At 45.2% G+C, this 20283-nt stretch overlaps 3 protein-coding genes across 6 annotated transcripts in view; 2 read left to right on the top strand and 1 right to left on the bottom strand.

Moving 5' to 3' along the window:
• Positions 1-4949, bottom strand: part of LOC149362151 (uncharacterized) — a 106462-nt gene extending 101513 nt beyond the window's left edge. Inside the window, exons 1-2 of the mRNA XM_089568231.1 lie at positions 4897-4949; positions 4614-4790 (exon numbers count right to left, since the gene is read on the bottom strand). Coding sequence (XP_089424357.1) covers positions 4614-4703 — 90 coding nt within the window. The 5' untranslated portion in view covers positions 4704-4790; positions 4897-4949. The remainder of the gene's footprint in view (positions 1-4613; positions 4791-4896) is intronic.
• Positions 4950-6415: 1466 nt separating this feature from the next.
• LOC149362146 (uncharacterized) overlaps positions 6416-20283 on the top strand; it is a 234574-nt gene continuing 220706 nt past the window's right edge. For all 4 annotated transcript variants that reach the window (XM_089572924.1, XM_089572923.1, XM_089572921.1 and 1 more), the window contains exon 1: positions 6416-6764. The gene's annotated coding sequence lies outside the window, so the exon portion shown is untranslated. The remainder of the gene's footprint in view (positions 6765-20283) is intronic.
• LOC149362150 (uncharacterized) lies at positions 6789-13853 on the top strand. The gene is made up of 7 exons (XM_089572920.1): positions 6789-7752; positions 9213-9412; positions 9490-9519; positions 11137-11199; positions 12169-12240; positions 12470-12544; positions 13060-13853. Exons 1-7 carry the CDS (start codon positions 7667-7669, stop codon positions 13197-13199), a joined length of 666 nt encoding a protein of 221 aa, XP_089429046.1. The 5' UTR covers positions 6789-7666; the 3' UTR covers positions 13200-13853.

Raw genomic sequence — 20283 nt, 5'->3', positions numbered from 1 at the left:
CGGCTCCGGGAATCACGGCCGCCTGGAAAACGCTGGAAGAAACGGGAAACGTGCCACCTAATCTCAAGCTTGATGAGTACATCGGCGCTGATGCCTGTGTTGTAGCTCATGAAGATTGTGGGGATGCACTCGCCTCCTCGTGGTTCGCTTTCCCGCATTGCACCCCCCACTGTTGTTAGCTCCCCCCGAAACGCACTCTTCTCAGTTTGGTTACCTTAACTAACAGGGGAGGGCGCTCGCATCGCAGCGACAGCAGCGCCACGCATGGCGTGTTTTGCCGCTCGCGCGCGGGGGAAGGCTCGCTCTCTTCTCCCTGGGACCCGGATAGCGTGTGGACGTTCACGCGCAAAGCTCCGCTCTTCGCCGCGGGCGCCTCGTAGTCGGAACTTGCTCCCGCCACCCCGTCCCGTCCGGCCTCGGAGCTTATCCCTTTGCCCTAGCGTGGGCGAACGTTCGCTCGTAGCCGTGCTGGTGAGTCGGACATCCTCGATTCCTCAGTGTATTTTGTTGCTAGCTGGCGTTATTGTTGTTATAGCAATAAATGCCTTGTTTGTGTCAGCCAGTGTGTCGTTCCTTTGTTCCCGCAGAGCAAGGCCCGCCGTGGTCGGCGTGCGCTCGGTAGCGCTCGCGACCACGGGGTGGGGTCCGGGCGGTTTTGAACTATGTCAGCCGCGGTTAAAAGGGGAGAACGTATTTATCTCCCCTATTTTAAACCCCACAAGATGTAAGTGATGAACAGGTCATCAAAGCCGCCTGGAACGATGACTCTTCCGATGAAGATGACAACGTACAGGACATGCCCACTGCGGCAACCGCTTCACAGGTGATGAACGCTTTCGATGTGATCAGGAACTTCATTGCTGTCCGTGATGATGATGTCGCAAAGGGTTTGCTGACTGAGTGTGAAAATCGCGTCACGCCGTTGCTCGCCGTGAACCGCAAGCAAGCCAAGATTATCGATTTTTTTGCATTAAAAGCCTTTGCTGCTTCTTGAGCGATCCTTTCTGCATTTCACATCAATTTTTTGTGACAATGAAGTCCATGAAAACAAATTTTTTTTCATGCACCGTGAATTTCGTTTTAGCGGGATTCAACTGTAGAACTTTACAGAACTTTGTTCATGGCTGGAATCTAACCAATTGAAACTAAATGTTGAAAAGACTAAATATGTCGTATTTAGAGCCAAAAACAAGATCATTACTGAAAGTTTTCAACTGAAATTTCAAAATTCAACTCTACTTCGTGAAAATTGAATAAAATTTTTAGGAGTAATTTTCGAGCAGCACTTACTGTGGAATGACCATTCAGATTATTTACGCAGTAATGTATCGCGGTCAGTGGGCATAATAAACAGACTACGAATGCTTGTACCTGTCAGATGCAAACTACAGCTATACTACTCTTTAGTTCACTCCTATATACATTACGGCCTACTTGTGTGGGGAACAACAACACTTACTAATATAGCAAAATTATTTGCGCTGCAAAAAAGGGCTATCCGAGCTGTATTCAACCTTACACTCAGCCAAGACACAGGGGAGGTTTTTAGAAAGCACAAGTTACTTAAAATACAAACAATGTATGACAAAAACTGGCTATATACATAAAGAATCAAATAAAATACAGTAAAGAAACGTTTCAGAACACATATCTGCACATGCCTGGACTATATAACTTCCGAACAGCTAGTTTCCATGTTTCAAAGTCCCGTACAAATTATGGCCACCAAATGTTGACATTTATGATACCGCGAGTTCTAAATGCTTATGCCCCGCTACTTTCTATGGCAATGAAAAAACGAAGTGACCAAAGCTATAAAAGAGCCGTGCATGATATGCTACTTTCGTGACAGTGCTGTATAAGTAAACACCGTTTTTTTTGGTATCAAATCTGTATATTACTGCCCATTTAATTTTAACCTGCGTTTTTTTTTTTGTTCGAAGTCGGTTGCTGTGAAATGCTTTGAATGTTTGTTTTAATTTGTTGTTTGTTTTTGTATAGGTGGGCAGGCCTTAGTCAGGTGTTGTTTAACGCCTTTTGCCTGCTCGTCCTTGGTTTACGTATGCATTGTAAACCAAAAATAAACCAATAAAAAAAAAGGAAGAAAGTTAACCTCTCCAGAAGTGTCTTCTAGCAACGTGACTGAGTAATATCGAATCTGCAAGACATAAAGCATCCTTCAATAATCATGATCAACGCAATTTCCCTCCAAGATTGAGAGGGAAGCTCAGCTGTGCTATAGAGGGCTTCGATGTAGGAGAGAGGCAGGACAATCGCAGCAAGCCGTGGCACTACTCAAAAATTGCTTGCGGGGATACTTCAAAAGTTCCCAAGTGACGCAGAAGAGCCAGTCTGCTTTGAAGGGGCGGAGAACACACTGAAAGCACGTGAGTTGCCAGAAGAACATTGAAGCCAAATTGTTACTCAGTGACTCAAATGAAGATTGCGACGCCGTTAGGAAAGACCCCAAAAAGCGCAAAAAAGTTGTAAGCTGGGTGAAGAAAACTTTCCATCCGGGTGACATTTCATGCATCCCAGTCCCCAGCAAGAACGAGGCGCCGGCTGAACCTCTTCAGTATTTCACAAAGCACTTCCCTGAGAGCACGTTTGAAAAAATTGCCCAGCGCTCAAACCTTTATTACTTGCGAACAAATGGCTCAGAGCTGGGCACTACACCGGAGGAGATTAAGGTATTTTTTGGCATCATGATGTACATGGCTGTGCTCAAATTTCCTAGAATTAGGATGTACTGGCAGCAGCGGACCCGGATTGCCATAGTTGCAGAAGCAATGAACCTGAACATATTTTTTAAGCTGCGGACTGCTGTTCATATTACTGATGCCTACTGTCCAGCCCCTAACAACACTGATAAATTCTGGAAGGTGTGACCTCTAATTGATTTTGTGAGGGCGCGATGCCTGGAACTTTATGTAATGGAACAGTCAAGCATCGACGAACAAATGATGCCCTTCACTGGAAAAGTCCCAGCAAAGCAATTAAGTCTAAGCCAAATCCTGAGGGTGTTAAAGTTTTTGTTCGGTGTAGTCCTGATGGCATCGCCCACGATTTCGAAATTTATCAAGGCAAGGGAACTGGAATTGACCCCAGCTATGCGCATCTTGGTCTCGGTGGCTCTGCGGTCTTGAGGCTTTGTGAGGAACTGCCGAAAAAAAGAAATTTCAAGTGTTTCTTCGATAACTACTTTACGTCTGTCAACCTGCTATGTGAACTGCGAACTGTCGGCATACAAGCGACAGGAACGATGAGGGGAAACAGGCTGATGGGTTGCACCCTGAAGAGCGAGAAAGAGCTTAAAAAGGAAGGAAGAGGGGCGATGGACATGAAAGTGACCGAAGAAGGCGATGTTGTCTTAGTTAGGTGGCTTGACGATGGGGTGGTAAACATCGCCTCTACGCAAGTAAAGTATGGTTGCGTTGGTGTCGCCAGCAGGTGGAGTGATGCATCGAAGGAGTGGGTTGAAATACCCTGCCCAGAAGCTATTCTGGAGTATAATAAGTTCATGGGAGGAGTGGACAAGCTGGACTTTGTGATGGCCCTTTACCCCATGAAAGCGAAAACAAGAAAACGACCTGTCAGAGTAATGTGCCACTTCACATCACTGGCTTTGGCCAACTCATGGCTGGAGTATGTGCGAGACGCCAGCAGCCAGGGACTTCCAAGAAGAAAGGCCCTCGACATGCTCGCCTTCCAGACTGATGTGGCTCTCGCTCTAGTTCAGTGCAACAAAGGGGCACCAAGGAAGAGAGGGCGGCCGAGTGTTGACTCAGCTGAGCCACCCCCACGTCGCTCACAATGCTCGTCCGTCACCACCAAATGCTGTGAGGTACGATGCCAAGGAGCACTGGCCTCAGCAGGTCCAGTTGCCGTTTCCACAGCAGTGCAAGTACGAGAAATGTTCGGCAAAAACCAGGGTCCGCTGCAGGAAATGCGATGTTTTTCTGTGCATTGCAGCTGAGGAGGACTGTTTTTTCCTTTACCACAATCAGTGAACCTTTCCATGCACCATTTGCACTTTTGCCTCCTTGTTGCAAAGTGCTTCCGTATAATTACTATATATACTTTTTAAGAAAAGCAGGATTCAGTCACGATGTCTCCATATGAGGACGCGACCGCAATTGCATAATAATTATGCTAGAGAGATGAAACCTTCTTTAGCCTCTGGACACCAAAAACGTCGAAACATGTAAGTATGGAATTTTTCTCCAAACAATACAATAATTCGTGACTGAAAGGGTTAGACAGGCACGAAACAGCAGCAGTCGTCAGTGAACGGTATCGCCAATGAATTCATCCATCCCTCCGATTCATTCGCGTGAATGAAAGACAAACAGTTAACGAACACACGCTGATGAGCTGGAGTTCCGTTCGAGCGGATCACTGAGGATACCGTCTCACAGCTGCAGACGCCGCACATAAGATGCGGCACAAGCACTGCAGTTCTGCCTACGCACAATGAACAGCGGCGTTACGATTACTTGATGACAGCCCCAAGCAACGGAGCGCAACCGCACCGTTGCTGCAGCTGCAAACGCAGCTTGCATCCAGCAGGAGAGAAACAAAGAAAGGCAAAGAAAAAAAGGAAGTCATCGAACCTGTACGTGAGGCGCAAGGTCGCTCCAGCAGTGCTCTCCTCCGGCGAGGTCTCCACAGGGAAAGCACACCCGTTGAGAGCTGTCCTCCATGGTCCGCACATGGTATCCACGCTGCTCGCGTCAGCCATACAAATCTGCATGTCCATAGTCATGAGGCTTGGTACGATAGAGTCGTATCTAGGGGAGAACAAAAAAAAACAAGAATTTACACAAAGAACCCCACCGAAGTCATTTCGACTCAGTGTGGCGCGACCTTATCCGCAAGCGCACATGCGATACTTACGTATCTCGCCATTTTAAAATCAACAAAGCGCCACCGTGAAAGCGCGTTGTTTTGTTGGTTGTCTTTTTTCCCTCCAAGATATGGCTACGGCTGGCTACGAATTTTTCTTCTTCCATGACTGACTACAATGATGACCATGGACAACTTTCACCCTACATACAAAAATTTTGGAAACCATGTGTTTTGCAGCGCCCCTTGCAACTATCTTGATGATGATATGAAAAATTATTATCGGGAAAGGAAGAATTCTATTTTTTTTTTTCACCTGCTACGCGTTTGCTGTCGAAATGGCCAGTTCTTGTACTGCTATTTGGGCAAAGATATTACCATGATATTACCTATGGTATCCGCTCAGAAGCCGCGCCTTTGCTTCGGGCAAATGCTGAGTGACGTCCATAGTTGAGCAATGTTGGGGGTCTACAAGTAAATTAAAATTCCTAAAATTTTTCGCCTGCCCCAGCCGAAATGGAAGTTTGCCTCTTCCATCTTGTTTGTTTTATCTGCTATTCGAGCAACCGCCCTCTTTGTTGTCCTGGGTTCGAATCCTCCTGAACCCTCCGCTTCTGCATGAGTGAACCGCTTGCACGGGTCGTACACGTTTCGCCAGGCCAGTGATGTGCCATGTAGTAACCGAAAATTTTCAGAAGCTGAAGACACGCGCATGCGCTCGTGCATGTTCCTTCATACGTTAAACCATTGCGGTAAACATGGTAACTCGTACGGCAATTGCTACCGTACGGCCATCCATATGGTATACGGCCAGCCTGGTAACGGTATAAACGGCAACGCGTTACCATGTTTGCTGTCCGGCTCTACTAACGAAGTAGCCGACAAGATCGCTGTTGTAGCTGCTGCCAGCACCGAACAACGAAAAAAAAAAAAATTGGAGAACGCTTAAGCTTCACGTTGCAGCGCTGCCAGGGAGTCTACAGAACGTCATCGTTCACAGAATAGCATCGCCCGCTCGGCACGACGCCTTGCCTGTTAGATAAATCGAAAATTGGTATTTTTAACAAAGGAAATAACGCAGTACAGTCTCACTTATCTTGGTGGACACCCGATCGAACCAAGTATGATACGATTTTGTTTACGCAGCCCCCGATTATAAGTCACCGGTTTGAATCCCTGCCCGGAGCTTAACTAGTAAGTTTATGCTGCACGAAACGTTGAGCGTATAACAATATCCGTAACATCATTTGCCACCGACGTATGATCTATGGCGATCCATCCTGGAGGAAAAAAAGGTTTTTTCCTTCCTACATGCGATCCATAGTATGATCGCTGAATAGAAAAATAGCATAAAAGCAGCAGCAATGTTTAAAATAGTGTGTTTAGTTGCTTGCCTAAAAAAAAAAATATCATCGTTTTTTTTTTTTACATCTCTGGAAGGAAAATTTTCCATGATAAACTCAGCATCGCTGCTTGGGCGTGGCTATGTTGTTTGGCAACAGCGTGCAGCAGCAACAACAAGCAACGTTGACAACATGGTTGACAACAAGGTCAATCTACCTTGGCAACAATGTGAAAAGCGCGCGTTGGCTTGATAACATGGACGAAAGAAGGAAGTGGTGCCATCCTCTCAAAGGCTAACAACAACAACAACATATGTGCTGTGCGATTTTGTTAGAATATATTTACATAAGGCTTGCTGTCATTTGCGTCGGACTAGATAGGTTTCATTGGAGTGCGTGACAGTTGTGCGTTGTAACCAAGAGACCCACGACCACGTGCGGACGCATTCACGCTACATCGGCGTCTACCCGTGTTCGCCAAGCCAACGGGCTAACGGTCCTGCACGAACGGTCCTGCACCATTCATTGTAACCGCTGGCTGCCGGCTTGTAGTCGGGCGCGTGGAACGGCGGACAGGTAAGCTGCGTTAGTGATCGTGGTTTGACGCGCGGCACAGTTATGTTGAACAACTAATGAGCGATATTAGTGGTCCGAAAGGCTCGGTCCTTGCTGGCGTTGCATAGCAAGGACTGAGCGCGTGCGCGCAGAGGGTCGATGCACGCCAGCGTTTGAATTTATTGCCCTTGCAGTGCGTATTAATTGACCGACGCGTCAGCAAAGCAAACGCGGACAAACAATAAAAACGAAATTGGACGTACGCCATCAGGCTGTCGTAGATAGCCAGATCTCTGGGCCGGATCTTCAGCCAAAATGGCCAGTGTTTGAATGAGCCTCATATCGCGTGTTGCGTATCAGAGAAAATCGAAAAAAAAAATTCTCACGGCCGAACCGCACGTTTGTTCTGGCTCAAATTTCGCAGAGAGGTTGCATATGGTGGTCAGTTTTGTTTTATTCTACATTTAGGTGGGGTACTTGCCTGATTCAGTCAGAATTATTTGGAAATCCCCATTGTCTGCGGCGACGGCGAACCAAAACTGAAAGACTTCGCAGCAATGGTACCCGTGGCGCCACCTCGCACCCACCGGAGAAACGAGCCCAGGGCTGTTGCAAGTTGCGCGTCCGCGCCGAGGGTGCCGCCACGGTCGAAACGATTGCAGCGATCCTGGTATCGGCGGTAAACGCGGCTGCAGTTAAGCCTAATAAAAGTAATTTTTCGACCACTATCAATAATAAAAACATGCTTATGAACTAAATTATAACCAGCCATAGGTAATAAAAATAAGATCACAGAAATTAGTTGCGAAGATAACGACGCGGGTAACGCGGCAGCAGACGACAAGCAGACGACGCCCTGTGAGCCGCGCAAGCGAAAACGGCGACTTCGGCGACGTTCGCACTGCAGCAGCGTCACTGGCGTCATGTCGCATATGTATTGTTGCGCGAAGTGGTGCAGCATATCCGGCAAGAGCGGAGAACATCTCTTCAGTGTTCCGGTCGACCAAAGGTATTTATGAATTCACGACCTAGCGCACCCTTCTTTGCGTAACAAGTTTACAAAACCGTTAGTCACCTGTGCGCCTTTCTGACCGCCCTTGAGCGCTACAATTTGAAATTGCCAATGGAACAGAACGGATTTTCCCTGTACGGTTTACTGCAGCGGCTTTGTTTTTTTGCGAAATGAGTTTGATAAGGACGTTTAAGGGACATTAAAGCAAAATTAAGGGACGGTGCTGTAGTTCGAGATGGCCCAACGGTCAGTTGCCTCTCATAAGCGGGGGGCGATTTGCTACCTTGCTTTTCTCGTTCGCATTTGTGTGTTTGCATGTGCTCACTGCCTGACTTGTCTCGCTAACTTTTATCCCTCTTAGATTTTGGTGCCCTCAAAGTCTATTTTGTATATGGTTATTCTAACTGCTGCACCGCAACGTCGACAGCGGAGCAATTTCAATGTTCATTCCGGTTCAGTTTTTGTACGATGTTTAGCGCTTACATATTATTACGCGCGTCGTTTCTGCAGCAGCGATGCGCCCGTCGCACCTAAAATTATCGAGCTGGCCTGACTAACACCAGTAGTTTGGAACACCGCGCTGAAAGTCGATTCCTATCCCCTGACATATCTCTTATCTCATGCGTGGTCCTCGACTGCTTTCGGATAAGTTCGCCTACTTCGTGTTTCCTTTCCGCGCGTCGTTTCCGGCGGTGGTTGAAGGCTTTGGGATATTCACGGGAGAGGCAGCGCCTTTTGCACGGAAAGAGGAAAGGGGGGGGGGGGGGGCATCTTTTTTTTTCTTAGGTACCCATCTTCGAGGCAGCGCGTTTTGCACGGTGGGGAAGGGGGGGGGGGGGGGGGGGGGGCATTTTTTTTTACTTTTTGGGGACCCAACTTTCTTGCCTCCCCCCCCCCCCCCCTCACTTTTTTGAAAGAGCAGTGTTTCCTATTATTGTTCTGCACAGTGAAAGCACAAGGTGAAAAACTATGCCTACTGGTTCATTGACCATCTGTTCTCAATCTGTAGGGTAACAAGCCGATTATTCTTTCGGTTACCCTCCCTGCCTTTCCTCTTCTACATTCTCCTCCTGTTCTCAATCTAGACTTCAAACTTCTGGGAAAGCTGCTTTCTGCCACAGCATTGTTGGCATAGCTACATTGGCGTGGGTTCCATGCAGGAATAAAAAAAATTGGATCATGGGTGGTGGTCAGCCTGCAAATGTCTGGAGAAAAGTGCGAGTTATAATTTCTATGGTAAGATTCGGCTTCAGTCTGCTGTGCAGCTCTGCCTCCATTCCCATCCGCTGCGTAAAATTATGCCGCTCCCAAAAAGTACTTACACATAAAAGTAGTTTTTGCTACCTAAGCCAAAAACAGATCACAAAATGAAATCGTACCATCAAGGATTTTAAGGATTGTGGCTTGTTTACTACAGCCAGACATAAAAAAAAATGATTATTTGGCTGTTTTTTCAGATTTTCACCGTGGCTGAAATATGCCAACAGGCCAGAACTTCTTCACAATCAAAAGGAGAACATCCACAAGACCTACAGGCTCTGCTCAAAACACTTCACGAGGGATTGCTTCACTAGTGATGCCCGCACAAGGCTGACGCGTGGAGCAATCCCTTCCGTGAAGGTGCAAGAGCCTCGCCTGAGGGCCTTGGTTCACCCGGGTAAGCAAAATTCCTGTCCCAGTAAATTCTTCTCAAGCTTGATCCTTCAATATATCTTCTGTCTCTTTTTATCGCAGATTTCTATGAGGAAGGTGGTGCGGCACAAGGTGAGGCACTTTCTTCAGAAAAATTCATCCTGTAAATCTAAGATAAAAGGAAAGCGGGGGCCAACTGCAAGCATAACTTGCCGAGCACAAAACTTTCCTACTTCAACGTCCTGTCGCCATTGCTTCAGTTACATCAGTCTGCAGTGATGTACCATGCTGTAGCTGAAATTTCTCTAAACTATAGGGTCAGTTAGGAGCTGGACAATGCACCCCTGCAGCAGTTTGGAAAGCTATTCTTACAGCTTGGTATTTATATTCTTGTCAATAATATTTGCTGCTCATTGGAATGAATCAAGGGCAAAGTGCGGGAATTCACTGAGACAATTGTGGTAAATTCTAATAATGTGGCAGTTTGGGCTTGCTGGTAGCACGACATACAAAATAGCACAACAGCACACAGAGCCAAGTACGAATAAAAACAAACACACAAGCACTAACTGCGAGCAGTTTATTGTAAACCACAAGGTGGTAAATATACATTAAGTGGCCACATATTGCACAAACATTCGAGGTGAACATTTTAGCGGTTTCTTAGACAAACTAATTCTTTGAGATATAGGCCACCAGGTTGTTTAACGATGCACATGTCACTTAAAGGTGCACTGAAGAGGAATCTGAACTTGTCTTTTTGCCGCGGGAACTCGATCTGCACGTTCCTAGCATTCTTAGAAACTGCGACTTATTGCCCTGTATGGCCGATTTGCCAAATTAAATCGAATTAACGGCCGGCTCCCGCCCTTTTTTTTGAATTCTGTCTCGTACGGTGGGCGGAGTCGGCCAACGCGTGGAGTGCCTTTCACCCAGTCCCGTGGTGGCTTGCCGCTCTGCCATTGGTGGAGTAATACGTAGTAGTCCGTAGTAGCAAATAGTCCGCGCGTATTTTTATTTCTGCGGGCTTATTTTGCGGCTATATTATCTGCGAATGAAACTATTTATTCATGGAAACCTAAAAAACAAAATAAAGCGAAAGCAAAGCCTCCACGGAGCTGGCTGAAAAGGAACTTCACGCGTTGGTCGAGTCCGCCCATCGTACGAGGCAGAATTAAAAAAAAAGGGCGGGAGCCGGACGTTAATTCGATTTAATTAGGGAAATCGGCCATACAGGGCAATAAGTTGCAGTTTCTAAGAATGCTCGGAACGTGTAGGTCGAGTTCCCGCGGCAAAAAGACAAGTTCAGAATCCTCTTCAGTGCACCTTTAAGCTATCTGATTTCTGCCTGAATGATTTCGCGAGTAAGTTTGCAAGCATTAATAGCGGTGACACTGCATTGTTCAAAAAAAAGTTTGCTCTTGGATTTGCATTTTCTGCAATGCACACCATGCATTTACGGCCTCGTGGTTTCCAATGAACTGTTTAACGCTTGTGTGTTTTCTTTTTTGCCCCTGTGTGCTCTAGCACTATTTTGTATATCGCGGTATATTCATCTGGCAAAATGTTCTTTTATAATTGAATTTCTTACAAACTTGCAAAACCCCTTTAAGCCCAACTTAGGATCAGACAAACTGAGAGGAAGATAAACCGTTGCGAATAGAACACCACTGCTAGACTGTGTATTGAGCAGAAGCTGCTGCTATGCAGAGCTTGACCGGTTATCTGTTTTTTTCCTTCTTCCCATAGGCATTGGTTCCGCTGCAGCATCGCAGTCCGCTGGTGCACCAGTGGAAATCTTGCTTGACCATGGTAAGTCTTCCTGCGTTCTTACATAGGAAAGCATCCCTACGCATTCACTACACTAGTTGTTTTTTTTAAAAAAAAAAACAGCGCAAAATACAGGGACACAGATAGAAAACACACACACAGTGCTGACTTACAACTAAATTTATTCATGGAAAATACATGTATATATACATAAGGCAAGATGCGCGAAGGCGGCAAACTGGTAAAATGCACCAAAAAAAAATGGAAAAAAACCTAATGACGTGTCGCGCGCTTTGCCAAGTACGCCCGTTCTTTTTCAGATAGCGCAAGAGAAGGGGTGCTGAAAGGTCACCCAGAGCTGATATCCTTTGGGCCTCAATTATTTCCCTCGTGCTTCGGTCCTTGCTTCTTTTGAAAGTTCGGCACCTATGAAACATGGGTTTACACACTTCCTGATTTTCTTTTGTGCATTCAGAGCAGTGAAGCGGCAGATTGCGGTCTTTGGAGGTAGCCAAATCATTTTTATGTTCCCTTAATCTGTCGCTTCACTGCTCTGAATGCACAAAAGAGAATCAGGAAGTGTGTAAGCCCATGTTTCATAGGTGCCGAACTTTCAGAAGAAGCAAGGACCGAACCACGAGGGAAATAATTGAGGCCCAAAGGATATCAGCTCTGGGTGACCTTTACGTCAGCACCCCTTCTCTTGTGCTATCTGAAAAAGAACGGGCGTACTTGGCAAAGCGCGCGACACGCCATTAGGCTTTTTTCAATTTTTTTTGGTGCATTTTACCAGTTTGCTGCCTTCGCGCATCTTGCCTTATGTATATATACATGTATTTTCCATGAATAAATTTAGTTGTAAGTCAGTGCTGTATGTGTCTTTTCTACCTGTGTCCCTGTCTTTTGCGCTGTTTTAAAGAATCATGGTTCACCAACTAGCCTGCACGTCTACCCTTGTAAACTAGTTGGTTTGTTTTCCTTGGAAGTAACTTTGTGGTACCTCTATTTCAGACTACTGTGTTATACCACTGACGTATGCGTCAGGGACATCCATTGCCGCAGATTCCGCCGTCCATGGCACAGGTAAGTGCAATAAGCGGGGATCTGTTTTACGTAAATGCTCGAGGTGAAGAAATTTCCATTTGGTTGAGGCTAATACTGCAATCGAGCATTACTTCTTAGTGAAGATTTATAACATGCGCAATCCTCACGTAAGGTATTGAGAGCTATGTCTTCACACTGCAAAATACGCGTATACTTTACTGATTGATGTGTTTAAATTGGGAGCAACTAAGTAGTGCTTTAATTGCAGGCTACCAGCGCACCACCAGTTCCCCGCAGTTTACTGCTGCTGAGACTAGCGCTCCTCCCCTCCCTGGCGACGAAGGTGTGTATAGTGAACTGTTACAGCAGTGACAATGTACGAAAATTGAAAAGTTAACTGCACCGCTATTGCTAGAGCATTGCACATAGCTTAACACTATGCAGTTGTATCAGTCCACAGTAATGTCGCGGGTGTTCAATAATTAGCTGCGTCACGCATCGCGCTATACTACCAGTTCGCGCGCCACAAATTCTTTTGAAAGAGAAGAAATAAGTTTTAACTTTATGCTTACCAAGTAGTATTTCATGTCTTTTTCTGTGAGACTATGTTTGAAGGCATTGTTTACGTGGTGGACATCTCTGTTTTCTGTAGAGCATTTTATATATACGTCACTTTTTTGTTCAGCTCAATGAACACGTTGAATACCCTTCTCAGGCAAACGTCGTGAAACTTGCTTCACTAGCTTGTTGCTCATCGTTCAGATATATGCTTTAAATCTAGCCTAAGAAAGTGAACCTGAGCAGTAAAATACCTGATTTCAATCGTTTGTGGTCGCTGAGTTTTTCTTTCTTTGACAGGCGCTACCCAGACCGCTACCTTCAGAGTGCCCACACCAGCACCACGGGAATCAATTGATTATGGTAGGTTCTCCAAGAAAGCACGAGAATTTATTGCAAAATACAACCTCCCATCTACATTGAAAACTATGGACCAGTAACCTTGATAGTTTCATAGTGGGCATTGACGGGCCCATAATAGTGGGTAAGTTGTGCTTGACTGCAAAAAAATATGTTTATATTCCTGGATTTTTTCATTTGCCTAACTCAAGTATTCCATGAAAAATGTACACATTTTTCAGGCACTGTTGGGTAAATACCCAAGCTGTGTAATGTTGTCAAAACAAAACATGCAGTTACAAGCCTACATTTAGCGGCTTTGTTCTCAAAGTTCTTAATTTACTGATAGAACAACATGTATAGAGCACTCGTGATGCCAATTGTATCATAGCAGTGTTTACATGAATGTGACTAGTCTCAACTTTCTGGTGTATTGTACGAGGGAAATGCATCAGGACAGCATACATATCGCGTTAAGCGAAAGAGCTACTACTGGGGCTAGTTGGAAATGCATCCTTGAGGGTATTCGGAAGTGCCAGCAAAAATACAAAGGGACGAACATATGAGTGCTTCGTCCTGTGTGTGTGTCCTCTGCATTTTGCTAGCACTCGCCTAGCACTCACTAATTGCTTAGCGAGGGCCTCGGTTCTGGCAGCCTTGACGCCATAGGAAGCATAAGAGGGTTCTCACGCAGCTTCCACCCTCTCCGTTCGATGACGTTCTACGTCACACCTGCGGTAACTCAGGACGTTCCACGTCCGCCGCTTATGAACGTGGGTGGCGCTGATTAACGCTCTCAAGGTTAGGTTACTTGTAAACATAAATGCCCCCGAAAGCAGAAGGTTTGACAGCCGTCGCCGTAGCTCAGAGGTAGAGCACCGGACGCGTAATTCGGAGGTCGTGGGTTCGGATCCCACCGGCGGCATGTGGTTGTTTTTTCTTCTGCTTTTCTAAACAATTAGTTTTAAGCGGTAACATATTCAGTAATATTATAAATTGATCAACACCACAAAATAAATAAATTAATTAAATATCCCCTGTGCCCCTTGGTTTCTGTGGCTGTTGGCTTCTCTCACCTATACCCAGCCAGACGAGGATAGATCAAGAAGGGAAAGCAGAGTGCAGCAGTGAATGGAAACAGGTGACGTGTAGCCAGTTGGATTGCCTCCCAACACCTGCACTGGACGGAGCGCTTCCCAGCGGAAGATAAAAGCAGCCTACGCAGAAAGTGCGTGCGGCTTGCCCCTCCGCAGCCTGCACTGGACATGTCGCCACTAGACTTGATGTGGTGCATGTAAATGATGGCGCAACAGCTGAACGAGATGCACAAGGAAGTATATAATGCACCATGGTAACATTTCTGTAAATATTGCTTATGTATCCTCGAAAATTCCCTCAGACAACTGTTAATAGGAAAGCCATACTTTGTAAGGGCTGTTAGTTTCTTTCATTATTTCATGAAATTTTGCATGCTCTGTGTTGAAATTCTTTTTTGCCAACTGTATTTTCTGTGGTTGGGAATTTGTGGTCCTTTGACAGGAAAATTCTCAGACCATTAAAGGATAAAATTCCCTTATGAATGGTCATTTCTGTCCCAAAAACAGTATAAGTCATGCCTCGTTAATAGAGACACTTTGGTTTTGTATAAAGGGTTCCATAAAGTGGGCCTCTTGTAATAACGAATCATGAAGAAAAACGAAAGAAAATATCTTTACAGAAAAAACATTTAATGGTCGCAGACCGCTTCTGTATAGTAGCGGACCATGAAGTGAGTATTGGGCAATCTTAGCAGCTCGAGGAGCATATCGAAAATAGCGTGGTATATGTTGAAGCATGTTTTGATGACATAGTAGTGTTTGAGGCACATGATAGTGCTTCTTGGCGTTGTTGAAGTATCTGCCACTACGACTGTTCAGATCCAAGGACCCTGTGCTCACTCGTCTGAGAGCAGCTGAACGTGGTTTTCAATGCAGCATACAGAATTTTGTTGTCACAGGCACTCGTGCAATGCAGCAAATGGTCAGGCATGTTGACCGGGCACCTAGCCGCTGTAAAGCATGAAACCATGGACACATAGAAAGGCCGTTACGACAACATGTGCTCATTCGCTGCCTTCTGCTGGGTTTCTGCACTCAAATCATAGGCGGCAGAACAACAGGTAGAGGCATAAGGACTTTGTTCTTGTTGCTGTCCATATAAAAGGAACAAAAACACATGGATACCAATGGGCTCCATACATTTTTAAGGGGGGACACTGGTCTTTAAAAGAAAATTTTATTCATTTAGTCATAGTTATGAAATTTTAAGGGCACATGTATTTTTTTGCGCTGATTCTAGATATGTCATTTAATTTCATGTAAAACAATTCCTTGAGCACTTATGCACTTTTTATGCAAGTATTTTGCGGAGAGTTTTGAAGAAAATTTGCTGCAGGAAACTCGCTGAAAATGTATGCCATTGGGTTCTCTTGACACCAAGGAATACAATAAGGGTAAAATTATCATCCTGGCTCTCATAGAACTTGAGTAATAGGGCACTGAAGCTGCCACTTCAGAAACAGGAATACACACTTTCGTTCTCATTTCTGAAGCGACAACTTCAAAACCCTATAACTTAAGTTCTATGATAGGCAGGAAGACAATTTCACCCTTATTGTATTCCTTGGTGTCAAGAGAACCCAATGGTATACATTTCAGCGAGTTTCCCGCAGCAAATTTTCTTCAAAACTCTCCGCAAACTACTAGCATAAAAACTGCATAAGTGCTCAAGGAATTGTTTTACATGAAATTAAATGACATATAGAATCAGCACACAAAAATACATAGTCCCTGAAGATTTCGTAACTGTGACTTCATTAATAAAAATTTTTTTTTCAAGACCAGTGTCCCCCCTTAACCTGTCTGTTGTCTGCGCAGTGAGTTTCCATAAAGCGACGCGTAAATGTAGTGGAAAAGTTTGGTCACCAGTAAAGCTGTCTATATCAGAGCGGTCATATTAATGGGGCACGACTGCATTCATCGATTCGCACAAAAAACGACATGGCACTGTGTGGTGGGCAATTAGTAGCCCTATGACTGCACCCTAATCGTGATTTTGTGTGCGATATAGGTTTCTCTATGAGGCTCACAAAAAGTATTTCTTTGCTTTCTTCTATGTTTTCTTCAGCTGAAGCTGGTCCTAGCGGCCTCAGTAGTACCACAGAGGTCGGCGCTGCACGGCCAGAGGTGACGCCAGTGCCAGAAACACCAAAAAGCAGAAGTAAAAAACGCACAACTGCGTACAGCCCTCGCACTAAAAGGCGCTTCGAGAAATTGCATTCTCGAAGCGACAGGTACCGTAAAGCTCTGGGCAGGATCACAAAAAGGCACCAATCAAGCCGAATAACGCAGCAGGAGGCTTTGAGGAAGCTTGAACCGCATTTGCCACAAGACCTTTTTGAATTGGTTAAAGCTCAAATCAGGCTCTGTTCTTTTCCAAAATCCAAAAAGCATTGGTCAAGACAAATGAAGCAATTCGCTCTCAATTTGTTCTTTCATTCTCCAAAAGCGTATCGATTCCTCAGAGAAATGCTTCATTTGCCACCTGTGAGGACGCTGAGGCGCTGGCTGGCAGACATCCCAATGACACCTGGTATCATTCCAGGTGCCATGGATGCAATAGAATCAATTACAAAAGATTGGCCACTACAAGACAAAGCATGCTGTCTTTTATTCGATGAAATATCCTTGAAAAAAAATTTGATGTATGATCAATCCAAAGACATTGTAATTGGCTTCACAGATGATGGGAGTACCAGGACTTCTTGTGTGGCAAACACAGCTCTTGTTGTGGCTGTGTCTGGCATATCAAGAAGTTGGATCCAGCCAGTAGCCTTTGCAGCGTCCCACAATGCAACTTCTGCCCTTGCAATGCGCAAGCTGCTATTAGATTTAATTCAGCAGCTTGAAAGAAAAGGTCTTCTGGTGAAAGCGGTCATCTGTGATCAAGGGTCGAACAATGTCAGCCTGTCAAAAATGCTCATCCATTCTATCCGTGAGCCATATTTCATTGTCAACAACCGCAAAATATACTTCATGTTTGACACCCCACACTTAATCAAATGCACAAGGAATAATTTGCGAACACATAAGCTCACAATTGGCTCTGAGGTTGTTGACTGGACATACATCAAAACCCTTTACCAAAAAACTCGTAGCATAGATCAAGCCTCTACCACACCGACTGAGCATCTCAAAAGCAGATTGGCAAAAAAACTAAAAGAACAACACATCTACAGGATGCCCTTTACTGACATGAGAGTTAGGTATGCCACACAAGTGTTCAGCGAATCTGTGTCTGTGGCACTCCTCACTCTCATCGCCATTCAGGAGCTTCCTGTAGATGCCAAATTTACAGCAGAGTTCACGGAAAGGATGGATAAGCTTTTTGACTGCCTGAATAGTTCGGCCCTGAAACAGCAGGACGACAAGTTACGGTACGCAATGGCTGAGGGCTCGGAGCACCATGTCTTTCTTGAGTCGTGCATAGATTGGATCGCTCAGTGGCATTTTGGTGGTCCTCTGGACAAGCAACCTCACACCATCAAAGGTTGGCAGATCACAATCAAAGCCTTGCTTCTGCTGTGGACAGATCTAAAAGAAGATTTCGATTTCACTCATCTTTTCACTCGTCGATTGCAGCAAGATCCCTTGGAAAATGTTTTTGCAACAATTCGTCAAAAACATGGCTGCAATGAGACACCTAATGTGTGCCAATTCGTGGCTGCTCTAAAACATATTTGGATTGGCAAACTCTGTAAACTATCTCAAGGAAACTGCGAAGTGACAACAAATGCGTTCCTCACCAATGTGGGGAGTGTTCCTGCATTATTGTCATCAGGCAGCACTCCAACCACAAGCCACAGCAGGCAGCAAGGCTCAGATTCATCTGACGTGCCAGCATTTTCACAAGATGCCTTTGACATAGTATATGAAAATGTTGTATACCATGTCGCTGGCACTCTTGTGAAGAGCTTTCTTGACCAGAGGACTACAGGTTGCACATGTGAAGGAACACTCCTTGCAGCAGACGGTGGCTCTCTCCATGGGCGCCGCCAGTTCTTTGCACTACTCCAGGAGAATGGTGTTCCTGAGCACCTTTTCAGCTCAATTGCCACAACATCTGAGGAGTGCCTAAATTATATAAAGGAATTGGATTCGGCCTTCAGAAAAGAAATCTTGTACTGTGCCCATTTATCCAATGTGTGCAGGACCCTTGTTGAAAGGATGCCAAGCCAGGAAACCATTTTCTGTTCACTAGGCTGCAGAATGAAATTTCTCAAATTATTCTGCCACACAAGGCTACATTGGCACCTTTCATTTGTAAACAGGAACACAATAACAAAAACAAAACAGAGTGCTCCTGCCAGAAAAAAGCGTAAATTAGCTGGCTAAATTAATGGTGCACTGAGTTAGGTTAGGATTATTATATTTGTTTTTTTTGGTTTGGTATGGTTTATTGGGGTTTAACGTCCCAAAGCAACTCAGGGTATGAGAGATGCTGTAGTGAAGGGCTCCGGGAATTTCGACCACCTGGTTCTCTTTAACGTGCACTGACATTGTACACTACATGGGCCTCTAGCAGTTCGCCTTCATCAAAATTCGACTGCTGTGGCCAGGAATGAACCCGCGTCTTTCGGGTCAGCAGCCAAGCACCAGGTTATTTAATGCTGCTTACTGCACATGTGCCCTCTCTATAACTTCTTTTTTACTTTTTTTAATGTATACAAGTGTTTATGTGCCTGTTTATACACAGTCCTGCTCCGATTGCCCATATACTATGTCGACTGCTTTTGCTCCTGCTGCGTTACTTCCTTTAGAAAGTACAAGTTTGCTTTCTGGAGGGGTTGTGTGCCCTGTTAGTTTTCACATTGCTATGACCAGTGGTTTGCAATTTACTCAATAATGCCGGATGGCAACAGCTTACACAGGGTGCCGCGGAAAACCCGTGTGTTTCAGCTTCTTTCTCTTCCTGTGCGACAAGCACGCAGTCACAGAGCCCCTTAAGGAATGCCAGAAATCAGTTAATAATGACTGGCTGTATGTTAAAAATAGTCTCTTGCAGCATGATTTGGGCAAAATTAAAATTGTGAAACACGTCATGCATAATGTCGAGGCACACGTAGACACAGGTGCCCACAAAAACCAAAGGTGCTGTGCAGACCCGAGGGGTTTGTGGTACATTACTTGGCAACCCCTCCCTGGTCATGGCTTGCACTCGGTTGTGCAGCTGGAAAATTTACTGATGGCTAGAACCTACAGGCAGCAAAAACAGACTGGCTCAGGTGCTCGGCTCTGTACCAATTAAGAGGGCTGTACGCATAAGATGCAAATTGGTTGACATACGTGCTCATGTCGAATAGAAGCGTGCTCAGACTATGCTGCACTGCTATTCACAGTTGATGTGCGTTTTTTTTTCAGGTAGTTGTAACGTTTGAGGTTTCACTTCCTGAAGTAATACATGGGCTATAAGGGACGCAGTATCAGTGGCCGGCAGATTATATTAAACTATACGGCGTCCCTAAATGTGTGCTGATACTATACAGTACACGGACCGCTTGCAATTTACCACTCAGTAATATATTAATTTGACACTGTGGTGGATGCAATATATTGTAACAAAGAGAAGAATTGCCAGTTTGTTTACACTCTATGCGTTGTTTTCATTTCTCTAACGACCTATTTATATGCACGCATACTTTTGGTTGCCACCCAGTGTATCGTAACGGCAAACTGAATTAATGACCGCTCCGGCCATGGCCGCAATTGTTCGGTGGATTTTCAAAAAGTCTTCTCTGCACATGACTCTCGATCTGCCTTGGTTGCAACTTCCTACCCTTGGCATCAACAAAAAAACAAGTAACCGAAACAGGGAATGGCAGATGAGCTATGCCGTACAGCATGCCAGCCTGTAACTCATCTTCAAAACATGCCCAAGGTTAGCCGAGTCATACAGTGAGCTTTTCTTGGAGTCTTTATACTAAGCACTAGCACTGCAGCATATTATGTTGTCCCTAGCCCAATGCACTGTGATTGCTTCTGCACGAGTCAAAGGCTGAAACTTTTCGCTGCCTTTCTCTGTGTGTGTACATTCATAGCCACAGACTGATGCATTTCAGTACGTGTCAGATGTTTTACTTCCCTGCTA

The sequence above is a fragment of the Amblyomma mixtum genome, chromosome 2 (assembly GCF_055824585.1).
Source record: "Amblyomma mixtum isolate Tamu chromosome 2, ASM5582458v1, whole genome shotgun sequence".
Lineage (NCBI taxonomy): Eukaryota > Metazoa > Arthropoda > Arachnida > Ixodida > Ixodidae > Amblyomma > Amblyomma mixtum.
The sequence above is the reverse complement of the archived record's forward strand: the minus strand, read 5'-3'. Positions and strand labels throughout refer to the sequence as shown.

Bases quoted from the DNA above. Each gene is read 5' to 3' on its own strand.
- LOC149362150 (XM_089572920.1), top strand. From the start codon at position 7,667: ATGTCGCATATGTATTGTTGCGCGAAGTGGTGCAGCATATCCGGCAAG. The intron at 9,413-9,489 runs GTAAGCAAAATT...TTTTTATCGCAG, and splicing joins GAGGGCCTTGGTTCACCCGG to ATTTCTATGAGGAAGGTGGT. The intron at 9,520-11,136 runs GTGAGGCACTTT...TTCTTCCCATAG, and splicing joins GGAAGGTGGTGCGGCACAAG to GCATTGGTTCCGCTGCAGCA.